At 41.8% G+C, this 24,862-nt stretch overlaps 1 protein-coding gene across 5 annotated transcripts in view; it reads right to left on the bottom strand.

Annotated features, from left to right (window-relative positions):
* The window catches only part of ptprub (protein tyrosine phosphatase receptor type Ub), an 833,961-nt gene that overhangs the window by 786,183 nt on the left and 22,916 nt on the right, over positions 1-24,862 (bottom strand). For all 5 annotated transcript variants that reach the window (XM_068011591.1, XM_068011594.1, XM_068011592.1 and 2 more), the window contains exon 2: positions 3,030-3,074. In XM_068011591.1, the coding sequence (XP_067867692.1) occupies positions 3,030-3,074 (45 nt within the window). The remainder of the gene's footprint in view (positions 1-3,029; positions 3,075-24,862) is intronic.

Genomic DNA, 24,862 nt, shown 5'->3' with positions numbered 1-24,862 from the left:
ATTCCCTCTCAAATGCCACGAATGATTCAGCACTTTGAGGCACTTGTGGTCACACATTCCACACTGAATAATCCTCTATACATGGGCACACACACACGCAGTCAATGCATTGATCATACGAATATACCCCAGCCAGAATTTAACGGTGAGGCAGCAGCCTGCCCACCGGCTAGAAAGTTGGGACAAGCCCACTTCTGCTGGGCCTGAAACCAACGCTGTTATTTTGCATGGCTCAGGCCCTTAATTGGCTTCAGTCGGGGCTTCCACCCCTGAGGCAGGAAGTCCCACATCCAAGAACTGCCAGCCAGAGGGCCAGCACCTCTTCAGTCCCAACAGTGCTATTGGGAGTAGTGGCATTAAATTCCAACCCTCCTTTTTTTTTGCCTCACCTTCCTCACTGTGACATGGACCACATTAAGTAGCGGTGCTCCAAGTACTTGTGTTTACTTCCGCAATTCTCCTCACCCAAGCGCAAGTCTAGACAATGAGTTAGGGCAAGACATTAGACAGAAACAAGCCACTACTGGGAAGGGTTACCAACCCTCCAAAAATGACCTGGAGTCTCCAGGAATTAGAGATTAAGCTCCAGGCCACTACCACAACATCCAGGGAGAGAAAAATCATGGGCCATTAAATTTCTTTTCCTCCCTCCCCCCATTTTCTTTCACTCTTGCTTAATTATAAAGATATTGGAGCTGGGGAAAAGGTCTGTTTTACAGAGTCGAGAATCATCCAATTGGATAACAAAGAGTCTGTTCATTTCTAATTGGCATTGGAAGGCAGGGTGTCATGAGGATAGGCATGTTGGGCAACCAATGGTGGAAGTGTGGAGACGGAGCAATTAGAAGCAGGATGTCACGTGATAAACATCCAGGAAAACACCCAACCTGAATGGGAAGGAGGAAATAAAAGTTATATTGGTGAGCAAGTCATCTTGGTTGACTTTCATGGACCTCTCGGCAGAAGACCAAAGTAGCACAAGCCGAGCATCATTAAGCTTCTTTGATGGCCTAGTGGGTAAAAGAATTCCTCTGACATACTGGTAAATCTAAAGAGCGCTGAAGCAATGCTGGGTCAACAATTGGAGGCTAAGATTGAGCACAGTACCTCTATGTTGGAAGTGGGTGAGGTGGAGTGCAGGGGTGGGGGGTGGGGGGACAAAAAGGGATTCAAGCTAACAGGTTTCTTATTCCAGGTGAATGTTACTCAAAAGTGCTCATGCAGATATCAAGCTCATGGGTGATGCCTTGCACAGTTGAACAGCCTGCTAACATTCAGTGTCAAGTTACACAGGTTTAAATAAAGTGACTTGGGTGAGGCATTGCACATTTGCCAGAGATCAACACTTCCAGAAGAGGAAAAAATTGGCAAGGAATTTCTACTGATCAAAAGTTTCTGGCACAATACTGACAGTTTTAATGTTGTGGTGGATTTAGTTTATCTGCAGAAGGATGTCTCTGATCTGGTCCCAGTATCTCCAGGGAACAAAGGATACCACAATATAATAACTGCAAAGCACAAGACTAGTGTGTACTCTGTGTAATTGATGACTGTCAATGGTGATCGGTTTAGCTACATTGTCTGTCGGTGCCAAAGACAAGGTATCTTGTCATGAATATAAAGAGATAGCAAAGTGCTAATATCAGCATTACAATCAGATCAGGGACTGCAAAATTAATTTCTAGAAAATAGGAACATGACATTTTCAAATGTTGCACTGATACAGCGTTTGCCTTGGCACCAACATGAAATGACAGCCAATCAGAATGCATTGCAAATTAATCTCTCAGAGCAAATCATCCACCATGGCTGTAGAAAATAAAAACTTGTTCAAACCCTCCTCCTCCAATATTAACACATTGCCTCTTTAACCGAGTCAGGGGCAATGAAGGGTGGCCACCCTACATGGCAGTGCAAAGGTTAAGTTTTCCAACATCATGCTCACCCAACTCACTCTTGGGGCAATTGGAAAACTTCCACCTTACTCTCTACTCTCCATCTCCTCTCTTACCACAAATCAAAGAAATGGTTCATCTCCAGGTTTTCTTTCTTTGTCTCTTCTATGTAAAAGTAAACAATAAAAACAAATCAGAAGTTTTAAGAGTGCCTACAGCCTAGTACCATAATCAAGTCACCCTTTAATCTAAGTGATTAAACCCATTCTTCTTCATGGCTCCTTTTTGCGTTCCTTGATTAACTAAGAGATGGTTTTATAAGCAGAAGAACAAAGAAATTGTCTCATTCCCACCAGTCCTGTAGGAAACTGTGACGGCTTTCATTAGCGTGTCTATAAAAACCTGCTGCAAAAGATCCTAAAATAAAACAAACAATCAGTGAAGGACCAGAGAAGTAGCAGAGAAAATATTAAGAAATCAGGAATATTATACACTGAACAGACAAGTAGCTTTATAAAAAGAAGTGAAGGACCAGCTAAGAGGGCAGACAGGGTATATACACATTACTACAAAAGGAAAGAAGCAATTAAGGCTGGAGAATGAAGATTTTACAACAGCGATAAAAGGTTGTGTATATTTTAACACTAAACCCTCCAGAAAAATCAGTTTTACAGAACTCTTATACCAATTGTTAATTTGAAACCAGCCTTCGAGAAACCCATTTAATTTCCTTTTCTGACATTATGTACCTCAACTGCCCACTGAAGGATGCAGACTGATTACCAGAAAACACCACATTAGAGACAATGGGCTTATAAACATAAAGAGAAATTAACCTTTTCATGCAATTTGACAGGACAAGCTTGCAATATATACTTGTCGGCCTCAGTCCAACAATCATTATTTTACTGGGTACCAACTGAACTGAAACATCAAAGCACACAATGGAACCAAGCACACATTCAGCATTCAAGGACTGCTGTCACACATGGAATGAATGCACTTGGGCTAGTTTCTAATCATCACAATATACGTTGCAACATAATTGAACCAAAAGTGAAAGCTCTACTTGCAGGGGTGAGGGTAGTGAAACACGCACCTTTAACATAAAACACACTTTAAAAGCACACTTACGGTCAAATGTAGAAGTGGAGTCCGATTCGTCGTCAAACGTCCTCCCTAAAATATAAAATAAAAGCCTTCAGTGATGGGAAGGTTAAACCACAACGCAAATTAGCAGCATACAAGATTTTGAGAGAACAAGACATGTCAGGTGCTGTTTGAGGGGAAATAATTTATCATTTGATCATAAAACTGACTGGTTTCAGTGTAATTTATCACAAGGACTATTTAATGAATTGATACCAACATGGTGTAGGGAAAAAGAAGTACAATTACGCTAATACACCTTAATGTTATGGAGAGTATGTTGAAACAATGGCTTCTCTCTCACCTGACACCCAAATCCCTCTACTGCACTGGGATTATGGAAGAACGTAAAGAGAAACACTTCTTTTCATGCTATACCACCTGTTCTCAGCCCTCTCTCTCACCACCAATGTTAAGTGTGAGAAATTAAAGGATTTTGTGTCCTGAAGATCGCAACTCACTTTTCTGTTGCCTCACCCTCTTCCCTTTCCATACAGTGACCCTGATCTCCCATCACTCTGTAGCCTCTCCTCTGGTCACTTCCCAGCCTCATCTCCTCCACAGGATTCAACTCCCTGCCCAACCTCTTACTGTAAAACTTTCAAAAACTTAACATTGTTAAGACTGACGCCATAGATAAGTGAGGTGCATCTCTATTGGGACAGAATGTGTACTTTGAATCAATAGGCTGGTTTAAAGATTCTGATGCCTGGAAACCATATTTAACACAGCTGACCAGAAAAAAGTCCCTCAGTACATTGAATTCAAAACTCTCAACCTCATTTACAAATTCCCATCTCTGAAACCTCTAATCCTACATGCCCCTCTGACTCTTGCCTCCTTTACATCATAGCTCTCTTTTACACTTTCAGTGGCACAGCCCTCAGTCCCACTTACAGGGGAAAAAAATCTCTTCCTAAACTCCCAGCCTTTTTCTTCAGAAGGCTCGTCTTAAGTCATGTCCTTGCCTTGCATTTTTATCCCTGCTAGCATCCACTTAAATTTTTGTGAAGTGCCTACAGACATTTTGTGTTAAGGGTTTTGTATAATTGCCAGTTATTGGATTTCTTCATTCATCATCTTAGATTGCTCCTACTGCCCATGACCACCAGTATTATGGCGAGAATATCCTTATGTCACTGGTGCTGCTAGCTGATTTGCTGAACTGCTACAGCGAAAAGAAGTTGCACGTAAACCAACACTATCGTGCAGTACTCTACTCAGTATCTCAAATTACATCCATCACCAGTGACAGACCTTGCACATTATACTCCTCAAATTCTTCAGATATAACCCAACTACGGAAAGACAAAATTCATGATTGTACTGCAGGCTGTTCCACACAGTAGGAAAATTTCACACTCATCATTCCTAATGATAACAGAGTGACAACACTGCAAGTCATTATATCAAAAAGGGATCAAGCATAAAGTGGGCCCTTCAGATAAGCTTTGATCTACTCGGTAAACATCATAAGGGCTTGGAGTTTTGTCACGCTTCCAACTAAAATTGCTATCAGAATTAATCCTTTTTGAAATAATCACACCCGATATCTAGCAAATTGGTACCAAGGCCACTTCAGAGTCGAGAGAGATTAGAGAGACTGTGCCCCAAGAGCCAACACTAGGCCCCAAACCAGAATATATTCTAATATAACTTGGAGACATTTCTCTGAGACAGATTTTCTTCCAAATTCAATATTTGATAAGAGTTTGATAGTATCATTTGATCCAAGTTTTGCTTTAACTAAAATTGGGAGCAATTATTTTCTGTAGCCACATTCATGCTCAAGAAAAACTGTCCCCTACATCAGTTAGAAGGCTGAGGGAGAAAAGGTATTTCCTTCACTTCAGCTTTACCTACATCTCCAGAGTGAAGGGCAAAGAATGACATCAAGATTAGCCTTTGCATTCCCTACTACACAGTTATAACCTGGGGGTACAACAGGTGGTGGTGGTACCACTACTACTACAGATTGCTATAACACGATCTGTTGATAGGGATTCTCTGCCTACTTCCATGGAAAGTGTTCTAAGAGGGATTAGGAGGAAGCAAAAGCATTGTTGAATAATTTAAAAAAAATTAGGAGACTTTTGAGGGCAGTGGGGAAGGTGACAAGGCAGAGGTGCTAAGGGAGAACAGCTCGTTATCTTAGTGGTTGAAGGATAGTGGAGCAGGACTGGAGTAGCTGAGGGTGCAAGAGGAGATATAGGACTGGAAGGGATTGCAGAAGAAGTAGAGAGGATCAAGATCATAGAGAAAGTTGAAGAAAAAGTGAGCAGCCATTGGAGTTTGGCAAGGACAGGGAGCAATAGTGATGCAAGGGACAGCAAGGGCCACAGTACTCTCAGGATTTGTGGAGGGTTGTAACAAGGTTTTTGGCAAGGAAAGCAGTAGAGAAATCCTATTTTGGAGATGGTAGTGGCCTGGATTAAAAGGGACAGGAGGCAACTCAAAAGTATCAAATTGACACATTTCAAAATTTAATTCACCACATTACTTGATAGAATAACTCTCAGGTCTCCTTAAACCAGACACTTTCATCTGCAGTAATATAAAAGCAAAATACTGCAGATGCTGGAAATCTGAAATAAAAACAAAGTACTGGAAAAACTCAGCAGGTCTGGCAGCATCTGTGGAGAGAGAAGCAGAGTTAACGTTTCAGGTCCGTGACCCTTCTTCAGAACTGACAAATATAAGAAATGTAAAAGATTTTAAGTAAAGCGGGAGTGGGGCAAGAGATAACAAAAGAGGTGTTGATAGGACAACGTCACAGAAATGGGTGGTTGATGGTCGGCACAGACTCGGTGGGCCGAAGGGGCTGTTTCAGTGCTGTATCTCTAAATAAATAAAACAAACAAATAAAATAGCTGACCAGGAAGTCATGGAGCAAAGGCAAACAATATGTTAATGGTGTGCTGAAAGACAAAGCATTAGTACAGATAGGGTGTTAACGGACTGTTCAGTTTTCAGTCCCACTCCCGCTTTACTTGCTTAAAATCTTTTACATTTCTTATATTTGCCAGTTCTGAAAAAGGGTCACTGACCTGAAATGTTAACTCTGCTTCTCTCCCCACAGAGGCTGCCAGACCTGCTGAGTTTTTCCAGCACTTTGTTTTTATTACTTTTACCTACAGGCTGTTTAATGTGACTCTGTTGGGCACAAATAAGGTTAGGACCCTTCATCAGTATAATAGGACTGTAAAAGTGACAGGCACTTGCAAAATGAATCACCTTTCCTTCCCACCTTTCCCAATAGGGAAATGTTAAGAGTCATTAACATTCTCAGTGAGAATCAATATCATCACTCTTGGGCATAATTACAGTGCTGGTAATAAAAGTGAAAATCTTTTAAGTTTCTCCCTAGTAACTGCAATAGGAAGGCTGCTCTGTTGATCTGGGAAATGTTTGGTTTCAAATCTTTATTCGCATTAAATCCTCTTTCAGCTATTGATATTAAAGTAGAGGAAGGAGACATCGAACCAGAGAACAAGGGAAAACAGTCCCTAAAAGAATGCAAAAGGTTTTCAAGTTACTGCGCCGTTTAAAAGAAATTAATAATCCCGTATTTCAAAAATTGTCTTCAGAGTCAAATCATTAAACAGCTTAACCTTTTGCAAAGATTAAATAGAGCACACTAGAGGAGTGAGGCAAGAAAAAGACAAAAGTTGGAAACCCCAATACGCAAAATTATAAAACACTGATTAGTTCTGAAGAATTCTCAAACAGTAAAAGCCATCGGACTCAACAAGCCCATCCCTTTTCAATAGTCTTTGGTAGGTGGGTAGGTTAGATTTGTTTCCACTGGAGCAGAGACAGCCAAGAGGAGATTCAGTAGAGTTTTTGAAATTATGAAGGGTTTTGATAAAGTGAATATGGAAGAACTATTTCCTCTGGTTGAGGAGTTAGGTGAGAAGGGTCATCAATTATAAAATTGTCACCAAGAGTGAGGACAGAGCTTCAGGGAAAAAAAGTCTTTATACAGAAAGGTGTTAGAGCATGGAATGCTTTGCCACAGGGAACAGTCAAAGCAGAAGCCATTATCCACTTTTTCCTAAAAAGAGCAAAGATTTGAAGCATAGGAAAATACAGAAAAATGGGATTAGCTTTGGATTGCTGCAGGAAAGAAAGAAAAAAAAAAGTTAGCAGAGACATAATGGATCAAATAGCCTCCTTCTGTTTTGTAAACTTCCATGGCTCTAGCTACTTTCTCACAATATCCCCTCTCAAAAAAGTTGCTCTGCAGAAGAGATTAAATCCATTTAGTTTGCCTACCTCAAAATAGATATTTCATTCCACAAGCATATTCTTGAAGTGAAAAAGCTACACCCGAGCCTCGCTTACTCCCAATTCCCTATTGTTTAAAAGCATGTCGCACGTTTGAGCTATTTGTTCATGGAAACAATTATTTGGCCTTGTGCAATTACTTTGGTGTGAAATATTGATTATATATTAAACACAATCTCAGTCATAGCATCTGGTGCCCTCATTCCTTTTCACCAACAATTTGCATTTAAGAAAACCAGGAAGACTTGCATTTACATAGCACCTTCCCTGACCTCAGGATGTCACAAAGTGCTTTACAGTCAATGCAGTACTTTTGAAGTGTAGTCACTGTTGTAAAGTAGGAAACAGGACAGCCAATTTGTGCACTAGGTCCCACAAGTAACCATGTGTTAAAGACCAAACAATCTACTTTTAGTGATATTGGTTGAGGGATAAATATTGGCGAGAACACTAGGAAGAACTCTCTCGCTTGTTTTCAAAATAGAGACACTAGACTCATTACATCAACTTAGACTGACCCCGAGTTTAAGGTTTCATCTGAAAGACAGCACTTCCGACAGTACCTTTAACTTAGAAGAACATTCAAAGGCACGTTACAAAAGCGTAAGGAAAATGGACATCGAGCCAAAGAGGTGGTGGTTTAAGGAAGCTTTAAAGAGCAGTAGGCAGAGAGCTGAAGGGGCTCAGGAAGAGAATTTAGAGAAGGAAACTTAGATGTCTGTGGTAACCACTACCAAATGCATCTTCCTGTCCCGGTCAGCATTCCAAAGGGATCGTTCCCTCCGCAAAACGCTGGTCCACTCCTCCATTATCCCCACCACCTCGTCCCCTTCCCACGGCACCTTCCCCTGCAATCGCAGGAGGTGTAATACCTTCCCATTTATCTCCTCTCTCCTCACTATCCAAGGCCCCAAAAACTCCTTTCAGGTGAAGCAGCGATTTCCTTGTACTTCTTTCAATTTAGCATAATGTATTCGCTGCTCACAATGTGGTCTCTACATTGGGGAGACCAAACGCAGACTGGATGACCCCTTTGCGGAACACCTCCACTCAGTCCGTAAGCATGACCCCAAGCTTCCAGCTGCTGGCCATTTCAACACTGCCCCCTGCTCTCATGCCCACATCTCTGTCCTGGGATTGCTGCAGTGTTCCAGTGATCAATACAAACTCAAGGAACAGCACCTCATTTACCAATTAGGCACGCTACAGGCCTGCCAGGACTGAACACTCAGTTCAATAATTTCAGAGTATGACGGGCCCCCCTTTTCATTTTTAGTTATTTTTTCTTTATGTGTTTATTTTATTTTAGTTTGTTTCTATGGTGCATACCCACTGTTTTTTTTTCAGGTTTGTGCTTGGGGCTAGGCTGTTCAGTTTTCTGTCAATTAACACCGACTCTGCACTAACACTGTCTTTCACCACACCATTAGCATACTGTTTGCCTTTGCTCCATCACCTGGTCAGTTATTCTCTGTGGCCTTGTCCTATCAACACCTCTTTTGTTATCTCTTGCCCCACCCCTGCTTTGCTTGCTTAAAACCTATTAGATTTCTAACCTCTGCCAGTTCTGATGAAGGGTCACTGACCTGAAACGTTAACTCTGCTTCTTTCTACAGACCTGCTGAGTATTTCCAGCATTTCTTGTTTTTATTTTAGATGTCTGAGGAATGGCTGCCAATGATGAAGCAAATGTATGAGAGACTGGAGTCAGAGAAAAAAATTACCATTTGGGTTGGGGGTGAGCAGGCAGAATTGGAGTGATTGTGGGGCTGGAGGAAGTTGCAGAGATGGGGAGGAGTGAAGCCATGGATGGGAGCTGATGTTTGAGAGATTGGAGTTTAGGGGACGAAAGAGAGTGTGGCGATTTGGGGTGGGGTGTCATTGGAGGAATCTTAGGTCCAGAAGAGGTTGCAGAGACAGGGAGTGGGGAGGTCACAAATGGATTTAAACACACTATTGATAATTTTTAATTTCATGTGTTACGTGAAGTGACCAGGAGCTAAAAAAAGCGAGATTTTCTCTTGGTTGCCAGTCAAGTGCAGTTAGTGCACTCCAACACTGAACTTTTGCTGCCTTCAAGTTTTTGGTCACCCCCTCCAAATATCTCCTTCTTTGACTCAGCATCCATGTTCATCTGATTACATCTCTCTGAAGCATCTTGGGAAATATTTCTTCGTTGAAGACATCAAATAAATACAATGTTGTGTGGTCGGAACAGTGCAACACCCCAAACTGATCCTGAATCTAAAGGAAGCAAGCACCTGCTACAGACATCTTAACTTTGTTCCAATGTCAGATCAAACCATGACTCCTGATTCAGGCTGTACCTGCATTATAGCTGTTACACAAGTGCAAAGACAAACTGGTTTACTCCAACACTACATTTGCATTGCTAATACATACTCAGACAGCTCTGGCCTGATCTGCAGTCTATATTCCACTTTTCTTTTAAATCTAGCACCAATTCTGCTGGTGTTACAACCACAAGTTGAATTTATATGGCATCTTTAATGTGGAAAATTGTTAAAGGTGCTATATAAATGCAAGTCTTTCATCAATGGAACTATGACCCAGCACAAATGGATGCTGGTGCAAAGGAGATATTAGGAGCAATGACTGAAAGCTTAAGTTGGAATAAATATGTGTTCTAAGGAGGATCTTAAAAAGGAAAGGGAGATGGAGAGATTGAGAGAGGAATATATGAGTGCAAGGCCGAGATAGCTGAACGCACAGCCGTCAATGGGAGGTGGAGAAATGCATAAGAGACCTGAACCAAAGAAATGCAAAGTTTGAAGTAGGGGGCATGGGGGTTGTGAGGCTAGAGGTGGTTAAAGATAGGGAGGAATTTAAACATGGTTGGGAATTTTAAATTCGGGACACTGAGGGACTGGGAGGCAACGTCCCCAGCAAGCACAGAGGTGTTGAGAGTGGAACTGGTGCAAGATAGGATGGGTGTCTAGTGGTGACAAAGGCATGGTTGGCGCAGTGGTTAGCACCGCAGCCTCACAGCTCCAGGGACCTGGGTTCGATTCCGGGTATTGCCTGTGTGGAGTTTGCAAGTTCTCCCTGTGTCTGCGTGGGTTTTCTCCGGGTGCTCCGGTTTCCTCCCACAAGCCAAAAGACTTGCAGGTTGATAGGTAAATTGGCCATTATAAATTGTCGCTAGTATAGGTAGGTGGTAGGGAAATATAGGGACAGGTGGGGATGTTTGGTAGGAATATGGGATTAGTGCAGGATTAGTATAAATGGGTGGTTGATGTTCGGCACAGACTCGGTGGGCTGAAGGGCCTGTTTCAGTGCTGTGTCTCTAATCTAAAAAAAATATCAGCAGCAGATGACCTGAGACAGACAACGTTAGAGATGAAAGTAGGTGGTTCTTGTTAAATGGAAAGATATGGGGTCAGAAGCTCATTTGGGTCCAGATCCAGCATGGAGACTGCAGAAAGTGTGATTGACTCAGACAGCTGCCAGAAAGGGGATGGAATCAGTGGGGGAAAAAAGACGTACAAAGTTTGTGGCAGGGGCTAAAGATAATAGTTTTAATCTTCCCAATCTTTAACTGGATGAAATTGTGGCATTTCCAGGACTCTATGTTGAAGCAATCCAATGACCAAAAAAAAAGACAGGTTAACTAGGTGGTAAAAGTTAGTAATGACAACTGGTACTATCTAATTCACCTTTCTGCACAAAACCAAGGCTTTAAATTTAAATTTATTTAAGATTACACAGTTTGCTTAACATGCTAAATAGTTTTGCAGTACATAATTTGACAAAACTCCTTCCCCAAAAGTAATTTACCATTGAGTCCCATCAGGTAATTAATAAGATTCAGCTTATCATTTGAAATAAAAACAAACAGAGTTCCTTGGAGGACACATGTTGTTAGTTTTGTCATCCCACTTCAGTCTGCTCAACTGGTTTTTGATATTTGCGACCAAAGGTATGGAAGGTCAGTCAAAAGAGCAAGATGTGCAACCTGAAAATCTCAAACCTGACATTACAGTACCTCAGCCAATATGCACAAGATGAGTTGCTTGGTTAATCTGAATTTCAGACCCTACAGGGATTCTCCACTGCTGACAGCTACTCCTGGTGCTGTTGTAAGTATCCACAATGTGGGGCAGTTTCTATAGGCCAAGCCTAGGTCCCTCCTGTTTTGTATTGCTGAAACTTTACTTCCTCAAATCAGCCTTGGGTTGTCAGACTACATGCTATATTAGATCTCCTGCGGCATTGTTCATAGGCAAGGCAAAGGAAATGCTGGTGTAAGGAAGGATGCTCAAAATACATCTATATGGCCTCACATGTTCTTGTGCCAAGGTGAGAGCCCCTCTTGCTTGCTAGGAAATATCCCCTGCTGTGTGTGAGATCAGATGACGACAGAATTGGCCTGTGGATGAACAGCCTGATGACACCCATTGCCTAGGGCACACAGAAATGGTTGCCAATTGGGCAATATGCCAGAGTGAAGCCAACCTCTGTGGAACCATACTCCAACAAGAGGTAGGGGGAAGGTAAAACATTGAACAGGAGATTAGAGTAAATACATCTGCAATGACGACAAAGCCATAATCCATTCACAATTCATCATTTCCAAGTTACTCCTTGCAGTGAGTGAGTGTGTCTCCAGCACAGAAACCATGATGCCTTAATGTATTCATTGGCACCACCTGGAAGCTGAGTTTTACATTACTCTGCAGACATTGCAAGCCATGTCCTCTACAGCAATGAAAGTGTTCAAGGGGTGTTATTTCTGCACACTTAATTTGAGGTCTGGGCACCCACACCCAGCATTCTCCTCTCACAAAGGTCACAGAAATAGACTGGGACATTTGTACTGGATATTAAACTGGATTGTAATTAGTACAATTAGCTCTCTAATCCATTGTGCTATGATTGGTATGGGATGGTCAGTCTTGACCATTCCTCTCAAAAGTCACTGGGATTTGACAGCTAATGTTAGAAACATTCTTTTTCCACAATAAAACCAACGAAAGCCAAAATTTGTTTAAAACCTCGAAGTTAGGCTGAAAATGACAATACGTCCTTTGGAATAGAGGGGAGAATAGGTTTTTTTTTTTTTAAATTTACCTTATTTTTGATAAGGACTATATTTATAGACTTGCAGGGCTACGGGGATAGAGACTGACTACATAGCTCAGTGGAGAGCCAACATGGACTCAATGGGCTGAATGGCCTCCTTCTGTGGCATAAATGACTCTCTGACTATGACTTGCATACAAAATTGAGCATCATACTTCATTGAAATATTAATGACAACGCTACGTAAGAGGGCTGGAGTTTACAGGACACAGAAGAGGAGGAAGAGGGTTTTAAAAAAAAGGAATGGGGGCAAACAGGAAAGAGAATGGCAAATGGGGCAAAAGAGAGGGATGAAGCAGAGAGCAAAAAATGAAGGGACAAAAAGAGAAGTTGCATTTATATATTGCTTCATGTGAAAAGGTTACTTTGTAAGGCATAACTGAAATGAAGCAGAGAGGAAAAAAAAAACTTGGGGTAAAAAAAAACATCCAAAGATACAAAGAAAGGTTTTCAGGAGGAAAGGGAAAGATGAGGGCAGGAAATGTTCAGATTAAAGATCAGCTTTTGGAAGTGCAGCAGAGAGGGTGAACAAATGCAGAGAACGAAAACAGCAATACTGAGTAAGAGGAGCGGAGAGATTGGGCTCAGACATAGCACTGAAGAAAACAATTCAGATTGTTTGAATTGTCTGGGTGCAGTGAGACGTAGAAAGAATTTAAATTGACAAAAAAAAAAGAAGAGGTCTTAGAATTGACTCCCTGGGCAAGGAAACCAGTGTATCTTGGCTAGGATAGGGATGTTTGGATATGCTTGAACTTCAATCTTCATTCTCCAATTCCTGCAGTGAGAGGGTTTTCAAACTACTTTAGTCTTGGTACCTTTCAGAGAAAAATGAACTCAGTGCTGCAATGAAATATTTTAATTGATTTGTTGAGAGTAAGTCAGTCAGATTTGACTCATACACAATTCCTAGCTTCTACTGCAAAATATCAATTAGATTATAATTTAGGATATGGACCTGCACTGAGAAAGGTCAACTAACCCAGAAACATCATGAGCTACAATTTGTCTGGAAGGCTAGATAGGTGCAAGATTGAAGATTACTGGAAGTAGTTTTCCAAAGTGGGGAGAAAGACGGCCATTAAGCTCCTAACTGCATTCCTCCAGACAAGAATCTCGACATCTTATCACAGCAGCTTGGCTGACTACAAGCAGCAAAGCCATCTTCATAGACCTGATGCCTGCTACTGCATTTCAAGGCCACAAAGTCTGAAAGCTGCTGTGAGTGATCTCATTCAAATGCGACTAATTGTAATACCTCACCCTCAAAAGGAAGCACTGGAAATTCGCCCTTTTACTGTGTTGATAAGTGGATGCGAATCATTTATGCCCAGTCCAATTATAGGTCTGCTCCACCTTGACACAAAATGAATCAATTCCCTTGAGACTTTTCAGCAGGTAAATAGACAGAATGGAAAGCAGACCAGGTTGGATGTTGCGACTACACAGAACGTATATACGTCTCAGGACTTGGATCCTTGAAGGACTATTATTACAACCACACTCCTTCTTCAAAAGGACTTCAGTTTTAGACAAGAATATTTAAACTGATGTTTGAAGAGGAGATATGTTTGGCTGTCACTTTGTTAAAAAAATCACTGAAGACCAATTTACACTTCCTTTCCCTTATAAAACATGCACCCACCTCGGTTAATCTGTCTTTTCTTGTTCACAGGCTGACACACCTGCTGCACACTTCTACCATTTTCTGCTTTTATATCAGTCACCCACTCTCATGCTGATGCTTCAATTTAGCAGTGTATTTCTGCAGATGGCCACTAGATTGTTCACATTGATAATTCTAACTTACATTTATATAGCACCTTTAACATAGTAAACCTTCTTAAGGTGTTCACTGGAGCATTTAGACAAAAATTGTCTCTAAGCCAAAGGAGGAGATAATAAGAAAGGTGACCAAACACTTGGTCAAAGAAATAGGTTCTCAGCAGCATTTCAAAGAGAGAGATGTGGAGACAGCTAGTCAACTGAAGGCCGCCAGTGATGGGGCAAAGGAAGTGGGGGACGCACAAGGCATTTAAGTGTATATTATAATAAATAAAATGTCTGATTTGCAAAGATTATGCTAAACTAAGGATGGAGTGTAGGAAGCTTTAAATATGGAGACATTCTGATAGGTGTAAAGACTCAGCAAATTAAACAAAACTTGTACAAATGTATCAGTTTGTACAGAAGCTGATAAGGCAGGATTCTCAGAATTTTTTTTTAACCTGTTCAGGTGGGACTGTTTCCCTTTAAGGCTGCAAATTCTACTTGTTGCATAAAACTCAAGCTCAAGTTAGCCAGAGCTCGTAGTTTGGTCAGGAAATGTTTGCAGCGTGGTTAGTTTCAGTCTGCCATGAAGTAGCAACCAGAATTATGATTCAATATACAACAAAATGTGACATCCAGAATATTAAAGTATGTATAATATATAAATAAATTAAATAGATGGCTGACATTTAAAAAAAAAAGTCTTTGGCAGATGTATGCTCAACCTAACTCCATCTTTCACACTTAGGGAGATGATCGTTTTTTTTTTTTAAATGTTGGTAATTGACCTCTAGTTCTTTGAGAATTTACATGCAATTACAATTACTTGGATTGTCATAGGGAACAGCTGAACAGTGGCCTTAAAAAGGGATAGTTTAGATTAGCATGTAAACGTCACAAGCGATTCTGGACACCAGGCTACGCTCAAACAAAACCACGGGAGATCTGCTAGAATGTTTACAAATTCTAAAAGAACTCTGAACTTATAAACTCCATGCTTCTGAATTCAACCCAACCCATTACTGTTCTTTGCAGAGAAAATGAATTGAAAACTCTCTATTGGCTCAGTGGGTAACAGTACCATCTGGTACAAAGCTGAACATCTCGGGTGGTCTCTGGTTCAATCTTCAGTTGTGTTGCAGCAGCTCGGGTAGTAATGTGGCTGGTCTTGGTGCTGCTGGGCTAGGCTAGTTGCCCAAGGGACTGAACACTCCATCCACCTGATCGGAGACAGCAATTAATATGCTTCCAACCTAGTATACTATATTGACTGCCTAGGGTGCAATCTCCTGTACAATGGAGAGAGCACATAAACTTGCCTTTGTTCTGTCCACGAGTGTGAATCTGACTTTCTTGTGACTCGACATTATAATTCTTCCTCCCATTCCCACTCTGATCTCTCTATGGAACAGTAAGTCAAGGCAGACTTCAGGAACATCTTTTCCATTGACACTCTGCAGCCTTCTGGTATAAACACAAACTTTACTAATTTCAGACGTTAGCTGTAGTCTTCACTTTCTTTGCAGTAGGTGATGCTTCTGAATTGGAGGGGAGCATTGGGGAAGGGAAAATGGAAAAAGACAGGTTGACCATTTTAAAAATCTCTTGTTAACATGGGGCTGGCAGGGGTGTGAGCCTCTGCATTTAATTTTTTTTGAAAAAGGTAAAGCCATTGTTTTTTTTTTCAGAATTCTTCACTTCGATTTTAGATCTTCTGCATTTGCTGTGATTTTTAATTCTTTTTCCAAGTTCTCCCATTGTCTCACTTTGTTTGTTCGAGTCTCTCTTGAATGCCTTTTCATCCTCTTGTCTGTTCACTCTCAATTTTGTCTTTCCAAGTACCTCACTGGGATGATCTTTTCAACCCAAGTGTTATTTTTTAATTAACCAATTTGAAGGCCTCATACATCCATTGGCTGGAATTTTTCATTGGACGGGGCCTCCCACCCACCAGCTGAAAAGTTGGTGGCAAGCCCACTTCCGCTGGGCCTGGGGAGCCAGACCGGGTATTTTCGCTCCCCAGGCCTTGAATTGGCCTTGGTGGGACTTCCACCTTCTTGAGGCAGGTAGTCCTGCCTAATGGAGCTGCAGCCCAATCAGCAGGTCAGTAGCTCTTAGCCCCAGCAGCGCCACCGGGAGTGGTGGCCACTTCTGGGACTGCACCCTGCCATCACAAACAAGATGAAGGACAGCCCCGGAATGAAAGTTAATTTTTAGAGCCTCGCTGGTGAGGCGGGGGGGGGGGGGGGGGGAAAAGAGAAGGAAGGAAGTGTGGTGCGTTGGGAGTGGTTGGGGCTTCAGGGGCAGCCCTCTGTGGGGCACGCAGGGTGCCTGATCAGGAGGCCCTTCCACTAGTCTGCAAGAAGGACGCCTCAGCCACCTACCAGCCAAGGGTAAAATACTCCCGGCAGTGGCGGAGGCCCTCAAGTGCCAGTTAATTGGCCACTTATGAGCCTTGATTGGCCTGGGGCAGGCAGGCCGTTTCTCACTGCTGCCCCGTGTAAAGTTGCAGTGGGGTCGGGAGGGGCTCAGGAATGGCCCCCCCTCCCTCCCACTCAATTTTATACCCCCTGCCACCAGCCCACTCATTTGAGGGGCATAAATTTCCAGCCATGAACTCCCTTTCCAGGATTGGAGTATCTGCCATGGTTTCCCTCTTTTTTTTTTTGTCTTTACCGCACCCCCCCCCCCCCCCCACCCCCACCCAAACCTTTAATAAAAATGCTTGCCTGTGTCCTTTAGTTCCCAGTTCTGGTGAACGCTATACACCCAAAATACTCATCTTTTTTTCTTTACAGATGCCAAATTGCCTGCTGCTCACTTTCATTCTATTCTGCCATTATTTGAAACCTTCCATTGTAATATTTCTATATTTTCTTCATATAACCTCAAGCATGTGAAATATAAATTTAAAATGAACATTTAGCTGTATCCTTTGATGTTGGGTGGTCTGGGGCAAGGAATTTCAGAGAGATATCTATAGGAATCATCTAGTACAGAGACCTTCCTACAAGGAAGTAATTCCATATATTCCCAAGGTAATTACATCAGAAATTCCTTCACATTTCTGACATAAAAGTGTATAGACTGATAGTGGAGCCAACCAATTATGAAAGCAAGCGTTTGATGTGGAAATTCACCGTCAATAGCAAACAAATCTAACCCAGGCTATCTAGAAGACTGCATGCAGTTCATATCCTATCTGCTGGAATTATAGAACTGATTAATAAACACAGGTTAGCCCATCTAATGGGAATAAACTGCTTTGATATTTTGTGCTGTAAAATCGGTTTTGAAATGCAAGAGAAAAGTGCAACTTTCCTCTGGTTCTGCATTTGTCTGACTGTTTCCATGATGCAGAAGATGAGGGGCTCTATGGAGTGGAGTACCCAGAGACTCAGTTCAAATGTTCTGGACATGATTCCTAGGACATTGGACTCTTGTGGTCTTTTGAAGCTATTTAAATATTATGTAGGGTGATGTGTTCTTTTGCTTCAGTGTAATTATATTCCTAGAAAAATTAGCTTGCACTATTGACCTTAGCCTAAAAGATAGTTTGTCAGCAAGCTATTACTGCCTTCTAGGGTGTACAAAGATAACTCACACAATCTGCGGTGTGATGCGCGAAGCAAAACAGTAACAGTTAGTCTGGTAGCACATTATTCTCTTTCATGTGAACAAATTTCAGTCCATAGGCACTTTGGAGCTGGTTACAGAAAGTGCCCTTTAACCTGAGCCAGAGTTTAACATGTTAGGAGGAAGTCGAAGTCGAAATAAAGATTCAAATGCTGAGTGGCAAGTTAAAAATGAGGAAGTTAGAAGAAATAAAGTGCGATTTTTTTTCATCCAATGAATAATAGGATGGTAAAATAAGGGTAATTGAAATAGGAGAATATAAATGGGTTGGAAAGAATTGGATGAGTTTGTGGAAGAAGGGATTGAGCAGACATTCCAAGAATCGGGATAGATTACGCACAGGCACAATGGGCTGAATGGCCACCTTCGGTGCTATGTCATTCTATGATTCTCGGAGCTTGATCTCTGAAAACAGGACAGGCTTTTTGGGCCTAATGGTCTTTCCTTGATCCTGAAGATTTTCAGAAAGCACAAAGCAAAACAAAACACAGCATGGTATGTTCAGCTGACTGCTGATGTACACCTCCCAGTGTCCAGTTACAGAACAGCACAGGCTTGGTAGAAGGGCATTTGATCACCCCATTTGGATTGAAAAAAAATGGTTTGTTGCTTTGATTTGACAAAATGGTTCCTTTCCCAAAAAGGGGCAATTTAATAAAATGTTTTAAATTTGTTAGCATTTCAGTTAATCTGGTGACATCAAACCTCCCTCTAGTCCCTGCTAGCTTTAGACGAAGGTGAGAGTAAGCAAGGATGCAGCATTAAAAGTATTTTTGTATAGCTGAAAGAGACATGCTGTCAAAGCACACAAATGAGTAATGTGGTATATGAGTTCCAGTACCAATGCGATGCCAGGTACGTAGGCCGTATGTCGGATTGGATCAAAACAGCACGTCCCTTTGGCTGTCTACAACAGGTAGAGTACTGACTATAATCTAACCAGCCAGTAGTTGCAAAGCTCAGAACACAATGTTTAACATTAGATGTGATTCTGTGATTGGACAGCACTTACTGAACAATTCCTAATGTGCCACGAATTACAGCAACAACCAAATTATCATCAGTCAAGCTCGCAATTTGGCTCACTTACGCTTGCTAGAAGCTACATATATTCATACACAGGGACCTATCTTCTGCAGGCAAATGGAAGATGGCCTGTCGCAGTGCCTTTATTTGAATTAAACAGAGCACGGGGGTCAATAGTTCCCTAGTGCATTCTCCATGGCAATGCCTCAAATCAGAGTCAACTTGCCAACCCATTTTCACATGCAGTATAAATTGTTGCTCCCTTTGGAATTTGGCATTCCAGCATCAGGTCAGAGGAGTGCAAGACAAAAAGCTTTGACAGTATGTTGCTTTTTTAGTGATACTCAAGTTCTGTACTACGAAGTGGCTAGAAGTATTTTTCTCTGGAGTAATAGTGGAGCGTGCTCTCAGAGATGATGAGCAAATATTGAAATAAAAACTACTGTCAAATGAGATGGTCACTCAATGCTGTAAGTAGAAGTACACTTTGCTGGAGATTGAGGCTACAAAGTCAGAGCAGAGGGAACTCCACCTGACTGAATGTAATGAAAATGACTTTTCCTTAAAAAAGTGACAGACATGGGAGACTATTTTATCCAAAAAATTAGTCAGCTGGATCCACAGGTTTTGTTCCAGGAACAAGAGACAGTCAAGGAGGAAGAGGAGGAGGAGAGATGGCAGGAAGCTTAATATGAAAGAGACAGAAATTTATCAACATTTAACACTGAACCAGAAGAGCTCACACAGACACGTTCTGTGGTCATCTGTCTCAGCCAAGAGGCAGAAATGTGACAGCTTTCCTTGAATTCATTCAAGTTCAACAGCAGTGACAGTAGATGAGGTAGGAAAAGCTCAAAAGTAAAGTGCACAGGATTCTGCAAAGCGACTTCTACAGTAGATAAATGTCAGTCCTATAAAGGCTCAAGACAAGGTCATTACCACCCAGACAGGGGTCACCCTGAAAGTAAAAGTGCCCGGATTTAAAATATTCCGGGACTTGCACCAGTGCACTATGGAGCCAATACAAGACAGCGTCTGGTTGTGCCTATAGCTAAGTACTGAACTCAAATTATATACAACTTTCATTTATATAGCGCCTTTGATGTAGAAAAGCATCCCAAGCTACTTCACAAAAGCATACATCAGAAATAACAAAATGGACACCGAGCCAAAGCAAGTGGAACCAAAAAACAGGTTCCACGCCCAAAACACCATCTTGTCTGTTTTAATGCTGATCTGCCTGCCTTATGTTTCCAGCATGTGCTATTTTTGCCTCTAAACCCCTAGCAATTGGTGTAGGTTGATGTATCGTGAAGTGTTTCACACCCCTTGTGTTCAGCATAAAAACAAGATAGACATGTTGGTGATCTTGGCAAGATGGAGGCTAATAGAAATGGTATGGTCATCTTTGAAATGAAGGATAAAACTGCTCTATCAGAAGAAATGCCCTTATTGAATGTACACTTGCTGTTCGTGAGAATGAAAATAACTTGGGCAAAGGTGGAAATGAGGAGAGCTCAACAGGAAATGCTAGAGGATGTTTAGCCTGTGGTGTGATTGGGATCACTAAGAATGAAATAAATAGAACTGTGTAATCTTATATTACAATCACAGCACAGAGGGAGGTCTTTCAGCCCATCATGCCTGTGGCAGGTCTCAGAAAGAGCTACCAGTTAGTTCCGTTCCCTCATTCCCTCACTCTTTCCCTAAAGCTCTGCAAACTTTAAAATTATTTATCCAATTCCATTTTGAAAATTACAATTTTTTTTTTAGACCCAGTAAAAAAAACTTAGTTAAAACAATAAATAATGTGTTAAAGCAGAGGGAGGATGAGTAGAAAGGGGCCACAGCACACAGATGGCCGAGGAATTGTAAACAGTATAGATTAGACATTTTGATGATACCACACCCTGTCTTTGCACCAACAGATAAAAGGGAATCGTCATGGATACCAGATAAGATTTGATTCATAGAAGATAATGGGAAACTGAAGTTGTGAACAGGTTCTCACTGAGCCAAATAAGGAATTATCATTATGACAGTATACCAGACCCCTATGAGCCAGGGGCTCAGAACAGAAGAGTAGCCGCAAGTCCGAGACTGATCACCTCGTGTCTTGAGGGGTAGTATACTGTACAGTGAGCGCTTGTACTTTAAGTTTTGATACAAGTAGTGAGACCTTGTATTTGATGATTTAGCATGTGAATGAATAAAATATCAATATACCTTTCACCAATCGGATTCCACGGATTCTTTAAGAGTAAGTGCGTATTAGGCACAACAATTTGAAACTGCTTCCACCACCCTTTCAGGCAACACATTCCAGATCATAAAAACTTACTGTTTTAAAAAAAAAAAATCAGAATCTCCACAGTTGCCTCTGTAAGATGTGATTTGGCTGCACAAAGAGGTTTACATTCTTGACAGATATGAAAAATCACCTCTTTAAAAAAAAAAACTTTGCAACTTGGGCTTGCCTGGTTATTTCCCAAATGTGCACTTGTGACTCTTCCAAGTTGTCATTACTTCCTGCTATTCTGTTTGAAATCCTGGACATGCACACGTGCAATGAAAAGTATTGTAACCTACTAACTGGCAGGAGCTGAGGATGCATTTTTTTTTCCAAATCACTGGATCAATACAAAGCAGTAAGCACACATCACTCACACTGCACTAATCTGACTGCACACAGAGAAACACAAAGCAAACTTTCTCCCAGAGCTTTTGTTTGGCCATAAAATGGGATTCCACACATTTTCTCTTTTGTACTTACAACATTGAACATGAACACAAGCCTGTTGGGTTAAGTTAAATTGTAGAGAGACACACTTTCACCACACTGCGAGCCTCTCCAGATTAAATCCACCCACCCCCCCCCCCACCATGTACTTTCCATTCTTCCGACCCTGGTCTACTGCACCTTTTCCTCACCTGCCCTTCCCTCCACCAACAATGTAACAGCCTTCAGCCAGCATGCCCCTATACCCTGGAATTCTCTCAAAGCCTTGTTCACCCTTTCACCAAAAAAAAAAGGCCGGCTCAAAGTTTCATTCCTCGATAATACCTTTGGTCATCTCCCACTGTCTGTTCAGTATCTAATTCCTTTGCCTAGGCTAGCTTGAATACCTTTCTTCTTTTACAAAAAGCCTTTCCGAAGCTCTTTTCGCTTCAACTAGGTTTTCAGTTCTCTATTAAATCCCTTCCATCTGCTGCTCAATGTCCTAACATGTACTTCAAAAATCAAATGACTGGCATATCTCAAATCTTGCTACCAGAGTGAAGGGCCAACCCTCAAGCAGTAACAGTCAGCAACCAGAAACGTAGGCAATTTGAATACAATCAGTACACCAAGCAACAAATTTACACTCCACGGTGTCAAAGTTATGGGATGAGGTCCACTCATGAATTTCCCCTCAGGCTTTATCTCCTGATGTTCTGCTGCTTGGATAGGATTACAAATACTAGCAATCCATTAGGACATTTTGTATGCTCTGGTATGTCGATATGTAGCCAATGAATGCAGGCAGGCTATTCAATTCTGGATATGTGATTTAGATCATAGAACAGTACAGCACAGTACAGGCCCTTTGGCCCACGATGTTGTGCCAAACCTTTAACCTACTCTAGGATCAAACTACCTACATACCCTTCATTCTACTATCATCCATGTACCTATCCAAGAATCACTTAAATGCCCCTAATGTATCTGCTTCTATTAGCACCACAGGCAGCACATTCCATGCACCCACCACTCTCTGTGTAAAGAACCTACCTCTGACATCTCCCCGAAACCTTCCTCCAATCACCTTAAAATTATGCCCCCTGGTGAAAGCCCTTTCCGCCCTGGGAAAAAGTCTCTGACTATCCACTCTATCTATGCCTCTTCTAGATTACACTTACCTCCACTACCAGCATAATACATCCCAGAGGGATGTTTGAAACTTTGAAATAAAGGCCTGCTTGGGTCTGCAAATGAAACCCAACCCGAGCCCGACCTGGCCAGAGTTCCTTCATTTTTCCCCACGCCCGACCCGACCACCGGAATGTTCAGTTAACCGAGCTTCCGTTTTTCACTTTTTAAGCTTGTGCAGATAAGCTACAAAAACTGTGACTGGACTTGAAAGGTTGTTTAAAAAGTACATTGAGATTGCAACCACGTACCGGAGGTGGTGATAGAGTGTGTCCGACCCAGCCTGACCCAACCTGAGCCCGAATGCCGGACCTGCAAGAGTAGCCCGACCGAATCCGACACGTCATTGGGTCCCATTGGATTTGGGTCAGTTAGCTATGCTCTACTTTGAAATCAGCCATATCAATACTGTGCATGTTCCTGTATCGTTGGACGGACTGAGGTTGAATAATACACCAGACAAATGTGCAAAAGGAGGCCCTGCCCTTGTAAACTGAAGTTGAAAAAAAGCTTCCATTAAGTCTTGTTGAGACAGTGATACACAATGCTGCTTGACAGCTTATGAACTGATGGAGATAATAAACTTTGCCAATGTGTGCAGATGGATCAATGCTACGGGGAAAAAAAACCATGATTGCAGTGGAATCATTCTGCTGCTCACTTTATCTCACCTTGTTTGCTGCCAATTGTCAGTGGGGTAGGATAGTTGAAGTTGTTCCAAGAACAGTATAAGCCCATTGCCCTGACCCCTACCTGCGACAGCCAACTTGTCTGGCCCAGTCAACATTTTTTCCTCAACTACCAATAAAATCAGATTAACTGAGTCACTCACTTAGTTGCTGTTTCCCTAAATAAAAGCAGCCTAGACTTCAAAAAAAGTGACTCACTGAATGTGAAGCACATCGGGACCTCATGCAGATGCAATGGATTTATTTAAATCCGAAGTCATGCTTTCCTTAACCAATGTCCTTTAAAGCCAGAGAAGGGATTGAAAATAATTGCCAATTGATAACGCTCTTTTCAAATGCCTTTACAATGCTCTCACGAGGGGGTAAGTTTCCTCAGGGCTTATGCCACTCTACTGCTTATAAAACTAAACCAGAAACCCTCTTTGCAGATGTAAGTGAGCTTCCTGGCAAAGTTATAGTGGAAGAACCCAGAGTTAGAGCATGGCTACCCTATCTGAACCCAACAGGACCCGACATGTTGGGTTCGGGTTGGGTCGGACACACTCTACCACCACCTCTGGTACGTGGCTCCAATCTCAAATGTATTTTTTAAAACAACCTTTCAAGTCTAGTCACAGTTTCTGTTGCTTATCTGCACAAGGTTAAAAAGTGAAAAACGGAAGCTAGGTTAAACTGAACATTCCGGTGGTCGGGGTAGAGTGTGGGGAAAAAAAAATGAAAAAAGGACTTGGGTCGGGCTTCATTTACAGACCCGAGCAGGCCTTTACCCAGAGTAAATTCACCTGAAAGGTTGTTTTTTTTAAAATCAGTCAACTGAATAACTTCTGATGTAGAATATTTTGTTCAACAATTGAGCGGGCTGCTGAAGTTTACTGGATGCAGAATCCGACTAAGAACTCAAACTTTTGAAGCAGTAACTCACAGCTAACGTGCCAACATGACCAGCAGCCACTATAACTGATCAAATGTGCATTATGTTCAGTGCATCCAGTCTGAGAAAACCGTTTCCATCTGGTTTGCTGTTAATCTAGACAAACCGGGTCCCCTATTAGGTGAAGCACACCGACACATTCTGAAAAAGTCAGCCCTGCCACTGAGAAGGTAGTGACATACTATGGTACGGTCAGCAAACTGTCCAGATGATACTGGACTAGTAATCTAGAGAAGGCGAGCTGAAATCCCACCATGGCAGATGGAGAGTTTGAATTCAGTTTTGAAAAAAAAAAGGGAATAAAAATCAGTAAGTGACCATGAAGCTGTTGGATTGTTGGAAAACCCAACAACTAGTTCAGAAAATGTCTTTTAGGGAAGGAAATCTGCTGCCCTTACCCAGTATGGTCTATACGTGACTCCTGCCTTCTGAAGGGAACTAGCATGTCAGTCACTCAGTTGCCACT

Source organism: Heterodontus francisci, chromosome 31, assembly GCF_036365525.1.
Source record: "Heterodontus francisci isolate sHetFra1 chromosome 31, sHetFra1.hap1, whole genome shotgun sequence".
NCBI lineage: Eukaryota > Metazoa > Chordata > Chondrichthyes > Heterodontiformes > Heterodontidae > Heterodontus > Heterodontus francisci.
Note: the sequence above shows the minus strand (reverse complement) of the source record. Positions and strands in the feature narration are given on the sequence as shown.